This window comes from Dromiciops gliroides, chromosome 2 (assembly GCF_019393635.1).
Source record: "Dromiciops gliroides isolate mDroGli1 chromosome 2, mDroGli1.pri, whole genome shotgun sequence".
NCBI lineage: Eukaryota > Metazoa > Chordata > Mammalia > Microbiotheria > Microbiotheriidae > Dromiciops > Dromiciops gliroides.
In genome coordinates, this window is record NC_057862.1 from 162,821,414 (window position 1) to 162,835,700 (window position 14,287).

Below are 14,287 nucleotides of genomic sequence, written 5' to 3' on the forward strand. Positions count from 1 at the left end.
TTCAAAGGCCCTGGAATTACTTACACCACATGTTGCAGATAATGCAAATGCAAGAATGAAAGCTCATGTGCGGCGTGGAACAGCATTCTGCCAACTAGAATTATATGTAGAAGGTAGGCATTTGATTTAGTAGAATTGGTCTTATTCCCAAATTAAATCTTAAATTATGTTAACATTGACTTTAGAATACTGATTATTCAGTTGCTTTTTGTAGTTGCCAACTTTTCTTCTAATTCACTTCAATTTAGATTTTTAAGAAAACAAAATACAAATGAGCAAAAAACATTCATAGAAAATGTAGATAATAAAATATAGATTATAATCAATAGTTACTTAGAATTTTTCTACAATGTAAAAACACAAAGAAGATGTACTGGGCTTATTTGACTATAATCTATGTATGCATTTTCTAATTAGACACAATAGAAAAATTCCACTACTCTGGTCATGGTTCCTAGTTTTGGAATTGCTTGATTTGAGACATAATCATCGTGAACAAATTACATTATTATTCACAGAAACTCAGGTAATAATAACTGGTGATTACTTATATAGCACTTTTAAATTTACAGAATGATTTATATACATTATCTCACTTGCACCAACCCTTTTAGGGAAGAGACCATGGATATTAGTACCCCATTTTACCAAAAAGGAAATTGAGGGTCAGAAATTTGCTAATAATCACAAAGCTAAGTATCAGAGATATGATTTAAAATAAAATCTTTGTGAATTCAAGGCGAACACTCTATCCCATTGCCTCAGGTGTTGCCAACCCAAGGCAAAATTCTTTTTTGTTTTTTTTTTAGTGAGGCAATTGGGGTTAAGTGACTTGTCCAGGGTCACACAGCTAGTAAGTGTTAAGTGTCTGAGGCCGGATTTGAACTCAGGTACTCCTGACTCCAGGGCCAGTGCTCTATCCACTGTGCCACCTAGCTGCCCCCCAAATCAAAATTCTTAAAGAAGCAATGTTTTTCTTTTCTTTTCCTTTTTGTTGTTGGGTTTTTTTTTTTGTTTTGTTTTGTTTTTGCAAGGCAATTGGAGTTGTGACTTGCCCAGGGTCACACAGTTAGTAAGTGTCAAGTTATCTGAGGCCACATTTGACCTCAGGTCCTCCTGACTCCAGGACTGGTACTCTATTCTGGTACCACCTAGCTGACCCCAAGAAGCAAAGATTTTCTTTCAGAATGACCTTCTTCCTAGATGTGGTGTGATTCAGTGGAAAGTGCACCAGACTTGGTCTCAGAAAGACATGGGTTACAGTGTGACCTTGGGTAAGCCATGTAACCACTGGGCCTCGATTTCTACATATCCAAAATAGGGGGACTAGAAGGTCTCTCAAGTTTTCTTCTAGTTCTAAAGCTCTAAGCCTAGGATCCTATGGCCCTTTGTCCAGATGTGATGTGATACAGTAGAAAGAGTGCTGTACCTAGATGTGGAAAGAACTGGGTTCTACTGTGCCCTTAGGCAAGTCACTTCTCTTAGCTGAGCTTTAGTTTCCTCTCTAAAAGGAGAATATTTGTATTGCTTCTTTCGGGGGGATGTTGTGAAGAAAGCACTGTATAAATTATAAAGTGATAAAAAGTTAGCTAATATTTTCTTTCTCCACCAGAAGTAACCAACCCAGGCAATCTGTCATTCAAATACTACTCTTATACTGTTTCCTACTTTCTTTCACATTATCCAGTTGAATTTTACCCATTCAATAAACATCAATTAAGCATATACCATGTATAGGACACCATGGTAATTGCTGAGAATATTGAGATTAAAATGCTTTCAAGGAATTTATAATCTAATTGCAAAGAGAGAATGACTCGAACACTTGCAAGCAGGTATACAAGGTAGACCATGATTGTTGTTTGTCCTTCATTCTTGAAGAGGACCATGACAACAGGGTTTTAAGTGAAGGAGCACTGTGCAAAGTCACCAACCTCACTCACTCCTCCAGAGCCATCTAGTTCCAGTGGCAAGACATATGACAGGATGACTGGAGATGACCCTGGATATTTAAGGCAATTGTGGTTAAGTGACTTGCCCAGGTCACATAGTTAGTGTCTGAGGTGAGATTTGAACTCAGGTCCTTTTGACTATGATAAGGAGATGGTAGAGATCACTTTCAGCAAGAGGCTTCATGGAGAAGGTGGTATCCGATCTGGATCCTGAACGAAAAGGATGTTAATAGGTAGAGATGAGGAAGAAGTATATTCCAGGCATGAAAGATGGCCTGCAGGACCAAATACTCAAATAAATTGGGTTAAAGGAATGAAAGGTGGGACAATAAAAGTTTGGGGGTTTTTTTGGTAAGGAAAAGGAAATTATCAAGCAGAAAAAAAGACCAGTACCATGATCCAAGTATTAAGGATAAAAAGAAAGTTACCAGAAGGAAAAAAAAATGAATTAAGTTTAACACTGACCTAAGAAACAAAGCTATACCCAACATAACACAGAAAAAAATTGAAAATTGAGGATCTGGTAGAGGTAAAGAAAGAACCAATATCTATATAATGAAATCTATCATCAGTAAGAACAGAATAGCAAATTGACCAAAAAAAATTACATCACAGCAAGATATACTAGAACAAAATCAAAGATTGAAAAAAAGAAAATATAAGTTATCTGATGATATTAAAAACAATTATCCTTGAAAATATTGGATGTTGGGGAGCAGCTAGGTGGTGCAGTGGATAAAGCACCTGGATTCAGGTGCACAGTGGATAAAACTGCCCTGGATTCAGGAGGACCTGAGTTCAAATCTGGCCTTAGACGCTTGACACTTACTAGCTGTGTGACCCTGGGCAAGTCACTTAACCCTCATTGCCCTGCCTCCCCAAAAATATTGGATGTTGGAGGGGATGTGGGGAAGCTGGGACACTAATCCATTGTTGGTGGAGTTGTGAACTAATCTAACCATTCTGGAGAACAATTTAGAACTATGCCCAAAGGGCTATAGAACTGTGCATACCCTTTGATCCAGCAATACCACTGCTAGGTTTATATCCCAAAGACATTCCCAAAAAGAGAAAAAGACCTATTTGTACAAAAATATTGATAGCAGCTCTTTTTGTGGTGGCTAGTAGTTGGAAATCAAAGAAATGCCCATCAATTGGGGAATGGCTAATGTAGCCATCGCCATACACTAAACAAATTGTGGTATATGATGGTGATGGAATATTATCGTGCTATAAGAAGTGACAAGCAGGATAACTTCAGAAAGGCCTGGAAACTGTGTGAACTGATGTATAGTGAAATGAGCAGAACCAAGAGAACATTGTGTACAGAGACAGCAATATTGTTTGATGAAGAATTGTGAATGACTTGACTATTCTCAACAATATTATTATTTGGTTATTTTAAAAATATTTTTATTTATTTTTTCCAGTTACCTGTAAGGGTAGTTTTCAACATTCATTTTCATAATATTTAGAGTTCCAATTTTTTCTCCCTCCCTCCCTTTCTTCCCCCCTCCACAAGACAGCAATCCCCAAGTACTCTTTTTATCAGTTCTTTCTATGGGGTTGGATAGTGTGAGAATCAGAGCTCTGCCCTGAGGAGAAAGCATGTGATTGGCATCCAGAAGTTACGTCTATAGAATCTCCTGTAGTCATGTCAATCAAAGCTACCAGCCAATTAGCTTGGAGCTGTGTGTGTGGACAGCCCTGCTTCCTGTTTCACATACGGCTTCTGGGAGAAGCCGATGAGAATCAGCCTCTTTTCGCCTGGGAAATGAGCATGGTGGCAGATGGAGAAAAGGGGGCCCCCCTTAGTCGTTTGGACACCAGCTTAGTGGTGAGGTATTTCACGTGGGCTGCTAGGAAAGAAAATTGCTTTCTTTTTCTCTGGCTATACCAAATTAGATCTGAGCTAGGATTTCCATGCTATAAGGAATCTGTTCTCAATCTTTCTCTTCACTAACTTATAATATATATTTTAATAAATCTTTAAAAGCCTAAACTATTGTTGAATTTGTCAGTGATTTTAGCCAGCTTCCCCCCAAGACTGGGGCGGGGCAGATTAGAACTCACAATTTAGATTTTTTTTTTTTTTAGTGAGGCAATTGGGGTTAAGTGACTTGTCCAGGGTCACATGGCTAGTAAGTGTTAAGTGTCTGAGGCCGGATTTGAACTCAGGTACTCCTGACTCCAGGGCCAGTGCTCTATACTCTGCACCACCTAGCTGCCCCACAATTTAGATTTTAAACAACACAATAGTAAGCTTCATCATTAGTCCCTTGGGATTGTTTTGGATCATTGCATTGCTGAGAGTAGTTGAGTCATTCACAATTGCTCATTGAACAATACTGCTGTCACTGTGCACAATGCCCTCCCAACTCTGCTCACTTCACTATACATCAGTTCATGAGTCTTTCCAGGTTTTTCTGGGATCATCCTGTTTGTCATTTTCTATAGCACAAGACCGTTCCACCATAATTATATGCCACAGCTTCTTCCATCATTCCTCATTTGATGGACATTCCCTTGATTCTCAATTCTTAGCTACCACAAAGAGCTGCTATAAATATTTTTTGTACAATTTTTCCCCCTTTTCTCTTTTTGATGGTTACTATTGTTAACTGTTTCCCTTCCATCCTATTCCTTTCCCCATGATATTTATTCTATTATCCATCTTCTTTCATCCTATCCCTCTTGAAAAGGGCTTCTGTCTGTCCCCTCCTCTAATCTGCCCTTCCTTCTTTTGCCCCTCTCTCTTTATCCCCTTCCCCTCCCATTTTTCTACAGAGTTAGAGAGATTACTCCACCCAATTTAGTGTATATATTATTCCCTCCTTGAGCCAATTCTGATGAGATTGAGTTCTTTGAGCCAATTCTTTTAAGTGTTAGGCTCATTTACTGCCCAGATTAAATAGATTACTCCCCCCAGTTGGGTGTGTGTGTTAATCCCTCTTTGAGGCAACTCTGATGAGTTTAAGGTCTTTGAGCCTTTTCTTATGAGTGTAAAATTCATTTACTGCCGTGCTCCTCCCCCCATTTCTTCCCCCACTCCATAAGCCCTTTCCTGTTTCTTTCATGTAGGATTTCACCTCTGCCCTTCCCCCTGCCCCAGTGCATTTCCCTCACCCCTCAATTTAACTCTTAAGATGTCATCATGGGGCAGCTAGGTGACACAGTGGACAAATCATCACCCCTGGAACCAGGGGAATCCCAGACAAAACCCGGCCTCAGACATAAGAGAGTCACCCACTGCATGACCCCAGGTATGTCCCCCAACTCCAATTTTTTATGGTTCTCTAGGGTCCTGTATTTGAAAGTCAGATTTGCCATTCAGTTCAGGTCTTTTCATCATGAATACCTGAAAGTCCTCTTTTTCATTAAAGTCCCATTTTTTTCCTCTGAAAGATTATGATCAGTGTTGCTGGGTAGGTGAATCTTGGTTGTAATCCCAATTCCTTTGCCCTCTGGAATATCATATTCAATGCCCTCCAGTCCTTTAATGTAGAAGCTGTGCTAATGTAGATCTTGTGCTATCCTGACTGGGGACTTGAATTCTTTCTTTTTGGCAGCTTGCAATATTTTCTCCTTGACCTGAGAGCTCTGGAATTTGGCTATAATATTCCTAGGAGTTTTCCTTTTGGGATCTCTTTCTGGAGGTGATCAATGGATTCTTTCAATTTCTATTTTATCTTCTGCTTCTAGAATATCAGGGCAGTTTTCCCTGAGAATATCTTGGAAGATGATGTCTAAGCTCTTTCTTTGATCATGGTTTTCAGGTAGATCAATAATTTTCTAATTATCTCTCCTGGACCTATTTTCCAGGTCAGCAGTTTTTCCCAGAAGATATTTCACATTGCCCTCTATTTTTTTATTTATTTGGATTTGCTTTATTGTGTCTTGGTTTCTCATAAAGTCACTAGCTTTCATTTGTTCAATCCTAATTCTTAGGCAATTATTTTCACCAGAAAGCTTTTGTACCTCCTTTTCCATTTGGCCAATTTGTCTTTTCAAGCTGTTGACTTTTTTCTCATGTCTTTCCTGCATCACCCTAATTTCTCTTTCCATTTTTTCCTCTACCTCTCTAACTTTATCTTTAAAGTCCCTTTTGAGCGCTTCTATGGCCTGAGACCAATTAATATTTTTCTTGGAAGCTTTAGATATAGGAGGCCTGACATTGACATCTTCCTCTGATGGTGCATAGAAGCCAGGTGTAGAATGAGATGGGTGGGATGAATACTTCCAGCCATCTGTACAATATTGTGGGGTAAAAAGAGAATAAAATATTAAACCAAGAGAATCCACCCTCAACATTTGTCAAAACCCGTTCCCTCGGCCATACCTTGACTTCATGCATGTCTCCCCTCATGTGACAGTTCAGTGTCTGCTCTTGCATGTATTCCTCTTGTGATTGGATGGCATCTTGGCCAAATGGCATCTAATAACTCAGAATAAAGGCAATTAATGTCTTAAATGATAAGTTCCCATAATCCAAGTCTCATATGGATTTTAAAATTGAGGATAATAAATGATTGCAAAAAATGTGAATACATCTTGACTCAGAATATAATATATAATTATACAACAATTTCAAATAATACCCCTTTTTTTTACTTAGTATACAATTACTTTTGTGAAAAATCAGAACATATTTAAATACGAGTTAAAGCACAACACAATCTTAAAGAAAACTTTTTTTGAAAAAAAGAAAACTTTTACAAACATTCCCCTCTTTTTTTTTTTTTTGGAATATGCTTATCAAAAATAATACTTCTAGAATCAATTTACACTTGCCATGGCAACCAATTTGGCAGGGAAATGCTTTAAAGAGTTTGATCAAATAATCAGTTGAGAAAAAATAACAAAAACAAACAACTCAGAATATGGGAGCACAATACTCCCAAAATTAACATTGTATTATGAAATCAAAACCATCTTGTAATATTTCAAAATTAGATAGATGAATGAATAAAAGAAAATACACATGGAACAATAAAAGACAATGAAATTCAAACTAAGGAAATCTAAATGAATATGAACTTAATATTAATAAGAGTATTATAAAATATAAACTTGATCACATGACTATAAAAAGCTTTTACAAATATTCTCCTTGTTTTAAAAACTAAGTATAAAACACAATCTCAAAAGCATAAAAATCTCTATGAAAATAAACCCATACCATTAATTTCAAAATGTATATGTAATAGCATAGAAATCCTATGTAACCTCTGAACTGACATTAATAATCTGAGTGAATTTAGAACACTTTTGATTCCAATATCTAAAATCCCCAATACTCATATCAATACCTTGCTGCTTACTTCTACATTTCTGTAAAATATATACCTTTCCATGGCAAAAGAAGTGGAATCTTGAACTATGTTGATGATTGTCATTCTTATTCAGCTTAAGTTTTTCTTCTTTAACCCCTGTATATTGTCTGTCAGTACTTTCACCATCCAAATGCTTTATAAGGTTACTAATTAAAGACAAAAGCAGATTAGCAAAATTATGAACAAAAGGAGCATATCTGGAATTTAAAGGGCTTTCTAAGGTTGAGTCAGAAGCACAGCCAGGCCAGGGAAGGGCTGAGCCTGAAGCTGCAAATGCAGGTAGAGAAAGCTGCGCATGCGCATCAGATCTCTGGACTTCCAGGGCAGGGGAAGCAATGGGCTTGGCCATGGGAGGTGTAGAAGGTGGGGTCTGGAGAGGAAGGGAGGGACCAGGGCAATTTGAATCAGACTTGATTTTGAACTCAGGCCTGGATTCCTCTTCCCCAACTTTGCCTCCAGGCATGCAAAATTAGAGCAACAATTAGTGTTAGAACTTGGAAAAACTGCAGGAATCTCTTCAGGTTTCTCTGAAAAAGCATGTTTGGGAGAGGGGGAGATATTTCCTTGTGTGAGTACATTGCTGGCTCTTCTAACAAAAATAAAAATAAAAATAGAAAATCCACAAAAACAAAGCATCAATATGATCTTATCTCTCATTTGTCTGGTTAAACAGACTAAAATAAAAAATAGGGTAATTAGGGAGTTTAAAAGGTCCATTTGAAAAAAATTTAAAGGGAAAACACCCGGCAATTCAGCAGTACTTCAGATTTAAAGGGAAAGGGTAGGGGAAATTTCTTACCCAGCCAGAAGATCAGAAGAGTGAGGTTCAGCTTTCCTCTTCGTGGTCAGCCATCTGTTAAAGCTAAAATTCTACCTAGTCTGTCTAAAATATCTAATGAGTAGTAGCCAATAAATTATAAGCTTTAGGAAGAGTTAGGCTTTTAAGCATTTATTAAGGAGAATAAGAATTTGGTAAAGAGAGAGAGAAAGGCCTACATTCATCTATCTATTAAAGGGAGAGCACATTTCTAGCTCCACTCTCCACCAGAGTCCAAAGGAAAGAGACCCAGTCAGAGCACCAGGTTCCTCCCTTCTTCCTCCCACAAGCAGATTCACTTCCTGACACCAAAGAAAAGACTCCTGGTCTTGCCCTCAAAGACCTTCACTTCATGATGGAGCTTTTCTACAGTAAGTCTCCAGCAGGTAGCATCATTCCCCAATCATTACAAATGGAATCCTGTTTTAAGAAATCTGACAACTGGCAAAATTTTTTAAAACTTGCTCAGGAGCCTAATGAACAACCTAATAGATTTTATGATAGACTTTGTGAAGCTGCTAGGCAATTTATAAGACTGGACCCACCAGACTCAAAAGACTCCTATATTGTACGTAATACATTTGTATATCAATCCTTGCCAGAAATCCATAAATTTTTTATGACACAGTGTCCAGGCTGGAAAGATATGGCTGTAGAAAGGCTTAAAGAAATTGCCACCTATATCTTTGAGGCGAATGAAGACAATATAGCTAAGCAAAGCATTCTGGCACCAGCACTTTCAGGTCAGGCATTTAAAGGTCAGGACAAAACCCCTATGGTGTGTCAGTAATGTGAAAAACAAGGACACTCATTGAGAGAATGTAGAATTAGAAAGCAAGAACTTAGGTGGGCAGTAACTGAGGGTCTGGAATATTTTTTCAGGAGAAACCAGAATAATTATGGAAATTTTTACCAGAAAGGAAAGAACCAAGATAATTACAGGCCCTAACCCTAATCAGTATAATCATAGACCCTATCAGGGAGGTACAGAAGGACAGAATCAGAATCAGGGTAAGTCTAGAATCCCTCAGAGGGAGACACAGGACTGACGGTGTCCAGGGGAAGAGTGGAAAATAAATACAGAAAGCTTTACTTTTCCAGATCCTGAATTTTTGAACCCCTTTGTACCAATCCATTCACCTCCCCAGAGTAACAAACCCCATGTGACCCTCAAAGTTGGGGACACATATTATGATTGTCTGTTAGATACAGGAGCCTCTAAATCAGTCTTAGTGCATAAACCAGACCCTGGATGTAATGCTATTGGATCTTTAAATGTAGTAGGAGTCTCAAGTAAGGCCCAAAGAGTGGCAGAATTAACCCCTTGCATGGTATCTATGGGGCCTTTAACTGTAGAACATTCATTTTTACTTATGCCCGATACCCCTGTAAATTTATTAGGTCGTGATCGCCTTTGTAAACTTAGAGCAACCATATCTTGTGCTCCAGATGGGGCTGTCTCTCTGAGGTTGCCAGAGGATACTGTTCATTTGTTACGAATTTTGATTGCAGATGCTCAAGGAGCAGTAGGGGATATATCCAAAATCACCTCTGACATTCCTGAGTCCCTATGGGCCTCATCCTCTACTGAAGTGGGGCTCCTTAAATCTGCTATGTCTGTTACTATTAAAGTTAAAGGGGGGACTCCAATATGCTGTATATATCAAGTTTAAATTTGTTTTGTATATTTTGAAGAGCTTTCATTATTTAATTTGAACATTTTTGGACAATGCTGTGCTAAATATTAATGAAAACCCAGCAGTTCCAGAGACAGCTAGAATCCAGACCAGTGTCCCGTTCCCCTGATGACATCTCAACCCTCCTTTGAAGATAAGGTTTTAAGGACTTTAAATGGACATTTTTGGGTTTTTTTGTTTTTCCTTCTGTTACTATATATATCATCTGTAATATATATTTTCCCTTTCCTATATTGTTATTAGTATATTGTTTGTTAGCATTGGTTATGATATTCTGTTATTTTTAAAATTTATTTATTGTTTATTATTTATTGTTCCATCAAGGAAACACCTTGTGTTTCCTGATGAAAGAAATGGGGGAATATAAAGAATTCATTGTTATTTGAGGTTTTTATGACCCCATCTTTTGGCTAGAATTAAAAAAAAAACAAACTTGGCACACACTGGCCTCTGGGGCTCTATAAACGGCATGGTGCTCCACCCTTTGGTTGTAGCTGTCTCCATGGCGCTGGCACCTCACGTCATCACTAGTCACCAACGCCTACATGGGCCTGGCAAAATTATAATGATTGGAAGCCTAGTGAGGGCAGTCATGTGACTGTCAAAGTGGCCAGTCAATTGGCTGGGGGCTGTCTGGGGTCTGCTGGGAAGAAGGAGATTCGCCATTCTAGCTGGAAGCTTGAAGGCAACAGGATGCTGCTGTGTATTCTCAGCTGATTCCTGGGCAGTGGTGTTACTCAGGTTGTATAATTTCCCTTTCCCCATTTTATTTCCTTTCCCTTGATCCTACTGATCCTCTTTATGTGTTTTTTTTTTTTTTAAGTTCGTTCTTCTTAAATAAATCCTGCTCTGTTTTGAGGGAGGCTGCCAGTCTCCTTCCTTGAACCAATCTTGCAGCGAGCCGCTTAGCTAACACTCCCCAATTAAAAATTGGTCCCCACAATACCATAATTTAGTCAGATAATTCAGATCTTCAAACGCTACTAAGAATACTGTTTGATGCATAGGCTGTTTCAAGTTTGGTATTAAAATAAAGCAGCATTTAATATTTTTGTACAGGTAGGTATTTTTTTATATTTTAGTATAAAATTGTAGGGAATTGCTGAGTCAAAAGATATAATCCAGTCAGTGATGTTTATTGTATAGTTATTGCTCTCCAAAATGTTTATATCAGGATGAAGACAACATTTTAAGGAAGTTTCATTTCACATCAACAAGCGAGTTACCAAGCACCTATTCTGTGCAAGGCACTAAGTTTAACAATAAGGTAGTAGAGAGAATGAGGATTTTAATCAGTTGGAAGAGATGAGTCCCAGAAGATCTATTTTAGCATTTGGGAGAAGTGAACATATTTTTAGGCAGATGGGAAGGAGCTAATTGACTGGGAGTGAACAAAGATGCAAGAGAGAAAAGATGAATCCTATATCAGAGACCTGAAGGAGATAAGATCAAGAACAAAATTAAGGGTTTGCTCTTAACCATGCATTAAGGAGACTTCTTCTAAGAGAAGAAAGAAAGGAAGAGAAAATGGGTGATGATACTCAAAAATTGTAAGGAGCAGCCTAGGGGTTTTGAGGTATTTCTCTTCTAAAGCTCTTAAGTGGTTTCTTTCCCTTCAGGAGTATGTGCATGGTTGATAGCTTAAAGAAAAAGCAGTGTTTGGAGAGAAGAAACAGTTGTTAAGGGGAACAAAACAGGGCTGTAACAAGTATAGATGGATTTCTAGGCAATGGGTAAGGATAAACTTAAAAGCAACATAAAAATTACTTTCGAAAATTTTAAGTTTCAATGATGTATCATGGCTTTGTCAATTTCAAACTTATATTTTAAACTCAGAAGTAAATAATTTCCTTACCTAACCTGAGTGAAGGTCTCATTATAATTGTTATGAAATACAAGACTCCCTAGAGATTGCAATAATAAATAGATGAGAGAGGCAGGAAACTACTAAGAATTAATGTCTGGAAAGAACTATATTTCTGTATACTAGTCAGATACAGTTTGGAGAATACTATATTACACACACACGTGTCTGTATATACATATATATATATATATACATATATACATGACAGTATTTTATAAAATATAGATTTTGTTGCCCCTTGCTGTATAAATACAGGTTTACAGGATTATGAAGCGGCCCTTAAGATCGACCCATTCAACAAAATTGTACGAAAAGATGCTGAGAAGATTCGGAATATAATCCAAGGAACTGAACTAGAATAATAACAAGTACTACAAGCAACTAGATATTGTGTTTTGTGTTGATAATAAGGAAGTAAACACATTCATATCCTTTTTCTGTATTCTAGTTCATACTGCCAAATGACTTCATGTTTGTTTCTATAATTTCTGTAGAAGGGAAAATATTATAAAGTTGTAGGAAGCAAGCTATCCAAGTTAAACAAGTTTTGAGAAAATAAATCAAAGTAAAAAATAATACATTTTAATTCTTTACTTTAAAAGTATTTAGAAGTTTATCTCTTTTTTCTTTGTTGTATGAGCTTGTCCAAGTAACTAGACATGTGTTTGGTGCTTAATATTAGTGTGTTGATTTAATTTTGATCATTGATCTATTTTAAAAAATACATAGTTTATAATGTTCTCATTTAAATTTTGTTTTACCAATAAAACAACTGAGTTATTGAGATATAGTAGTTATTTTTGCATGTAATGCATATATTTTAATTTACTTATCCTAATATAAAGAATATCCCCTGGCTTTTTTCTAATACTCTTTTAGCATCACTGTGTCAAATTAAGTTGGCTTAACCTGGAGGAGCAACTGGTTGAACAAAACTTGTCTACACATCTAATTATAGACAGGGCAGCAAGAAAACTAACCACATTTCATTTCACTCAAAAAAATAAAAATAGAATGATCAGAAACACTGAAACCTTCCTGGAATGTTCAATAGAGAATTGAAGTGATAAGATGATTTTATATCATATGTGAGATGTCAGAATATTTTGTCTGTCGAATTGTATCATTATGTTTTGGGCCCAGAGCACCCCAGAAGTTCTCTGGGGGTACATCAAAGAACCTTCTCCTGGAGAAACTAAACCACAGGACAGACACACCTAAAGAGATAAGTGGAACCATCCAGACCACCACCCTTCATTCCAGTCTCCCTTACCCCTGGGGAGATAAGATTAGGTGTGGCTGCTGCCTTTGTGGTCTAAGGAGCAGAGAGATGGCTTGAGAGATCCACAGCCACCCCTCACCCAACTCTTCCAGCCACCACTAGTAGGGGATGGTTCTCCTTCAGTAGGGGAACTTTCCATAGTCAGATGATCACCTCATCAGACCACCACTGGACCTCTATAAAAGTATCTGCCTGTCTCCTGCTTGAGGAGATTGGTATCTCAGAGCCATGCTCTGTGCCATGCCTTCTCCCCATGAGAAGAAGTCCAAGGATTTCTCTCTTGGTTTCCCTTCCGCATTCCCTAAATAAACTACCATCTTATTCTACTGATTTTGTGTGCAAGAGGGTGTCATTCTTTTTTTTTTTTAATTTTTTTTTTTTTTAGTGAGGCAATTGGGGTTAAGTGACTTGCCCAGGGTCACACAGCTAGTAAGTGTTAAGTGTCTGAGGCCGGATTTGAACTCAGGTACTCCTGACTCCAGGGCCGGTGCTCTATCCACTGTGCCACCTAGCTGCCCTGAGGGTGTCATTCTTTAAAGAGGAATTCCTAAGGACCCCAAACCCCTACCCCTATCCCAAACCCCCTACCCTATTTTCTCTATGTGGTGTACAAATCTTTATGGTCCAATACCCAAACTTCCCCTTTCAGTATTCCAGGTGTCACAATTCATGGGATTTTAAAAGAGGGCTTTTTGTATTGAAAAATTGAAAATCATCATTTAATCATCTGTCACTGTTTTTCAAGGGGATCATAGAACGGAGTCTAGGTCATGTGGCCAGCAAGATAGTGAATTTGTCACCTGAAAATCCCTTCAACTTCAAAACCCTCAAAAAAAGGGAATTATGTGCCACTTATAGAATCATTACAAAGTCATATCCATAGGAAAAAGAAAGAACATTTACAATGTCAAATCCTTATGAATCAACACTGGAGAAATCTAATCTTCAAAGCACCCTATCTTGGGCTCATCTTGGGATTCCTATCTCCCTTGCTGTAGAGATTCTACTGAGAACTATCCCCCATCCTCCCCTCCTGAAATAGGGATGGACACTGTCTTTGCCCAGTCACCTGTATCTGAATCAGAGGAGGAAGGGAGAGGCTAAAAACAAGCTGCTTTTTGCCAGGGACCTATTCCAGGGTAAGCAACACCCTAGACCATGAAGAATGCCTGGAACACCCAAATTCCATAAAATGGCAGACTCTCAGCCATAAGAAGGAAAGGAGGCAACCCAAGGAAGCAAGGGGGCAGGGTACCAGCATAGGCAGCTGTTGAAGGAAAGGGTACAAAAAACCCAGACAAAATCAGTCTTGTCTCCCTAGAAGGTAGTAATAAGCAGG

General features: G+C 38.0%; 1 protein-coding gene across 3 annotated transcripts in view; it reads left to right on the forward strand.

Moving 5' to 3' along the window:
- DNAAF4 (dynein axonemal assembly factor 4) overlaps window positions 1–12,804 on the forward strand; it is a 76,723-nt gene extending 63,919 nt beyond the window's left edge. For 2 of the 3 annotated variants that reach the window (XM_043981124.1, XM_043981125.1), the window contains exons 9-10: window positions 8–113; window positions 11,922–12,804. In XM_043981124.1, coding sequence (XP_043837059.1) covers window positions 8–113; window positions 11,922–12,028 — 213 coding nt within the window. In that variant the 3' untranslated portion in view covers window positions 12,029–12,804. The remainder of the gene's footprint in view (window positions 1–7; window positions 114–11,921) is intronic. The other variant, XR_006354665.1, reaches the window with a different exon arrangement.
- The last annotated feature ends 1,483 nt before the right edge of the window (window positions 12,805–14,287 follow it).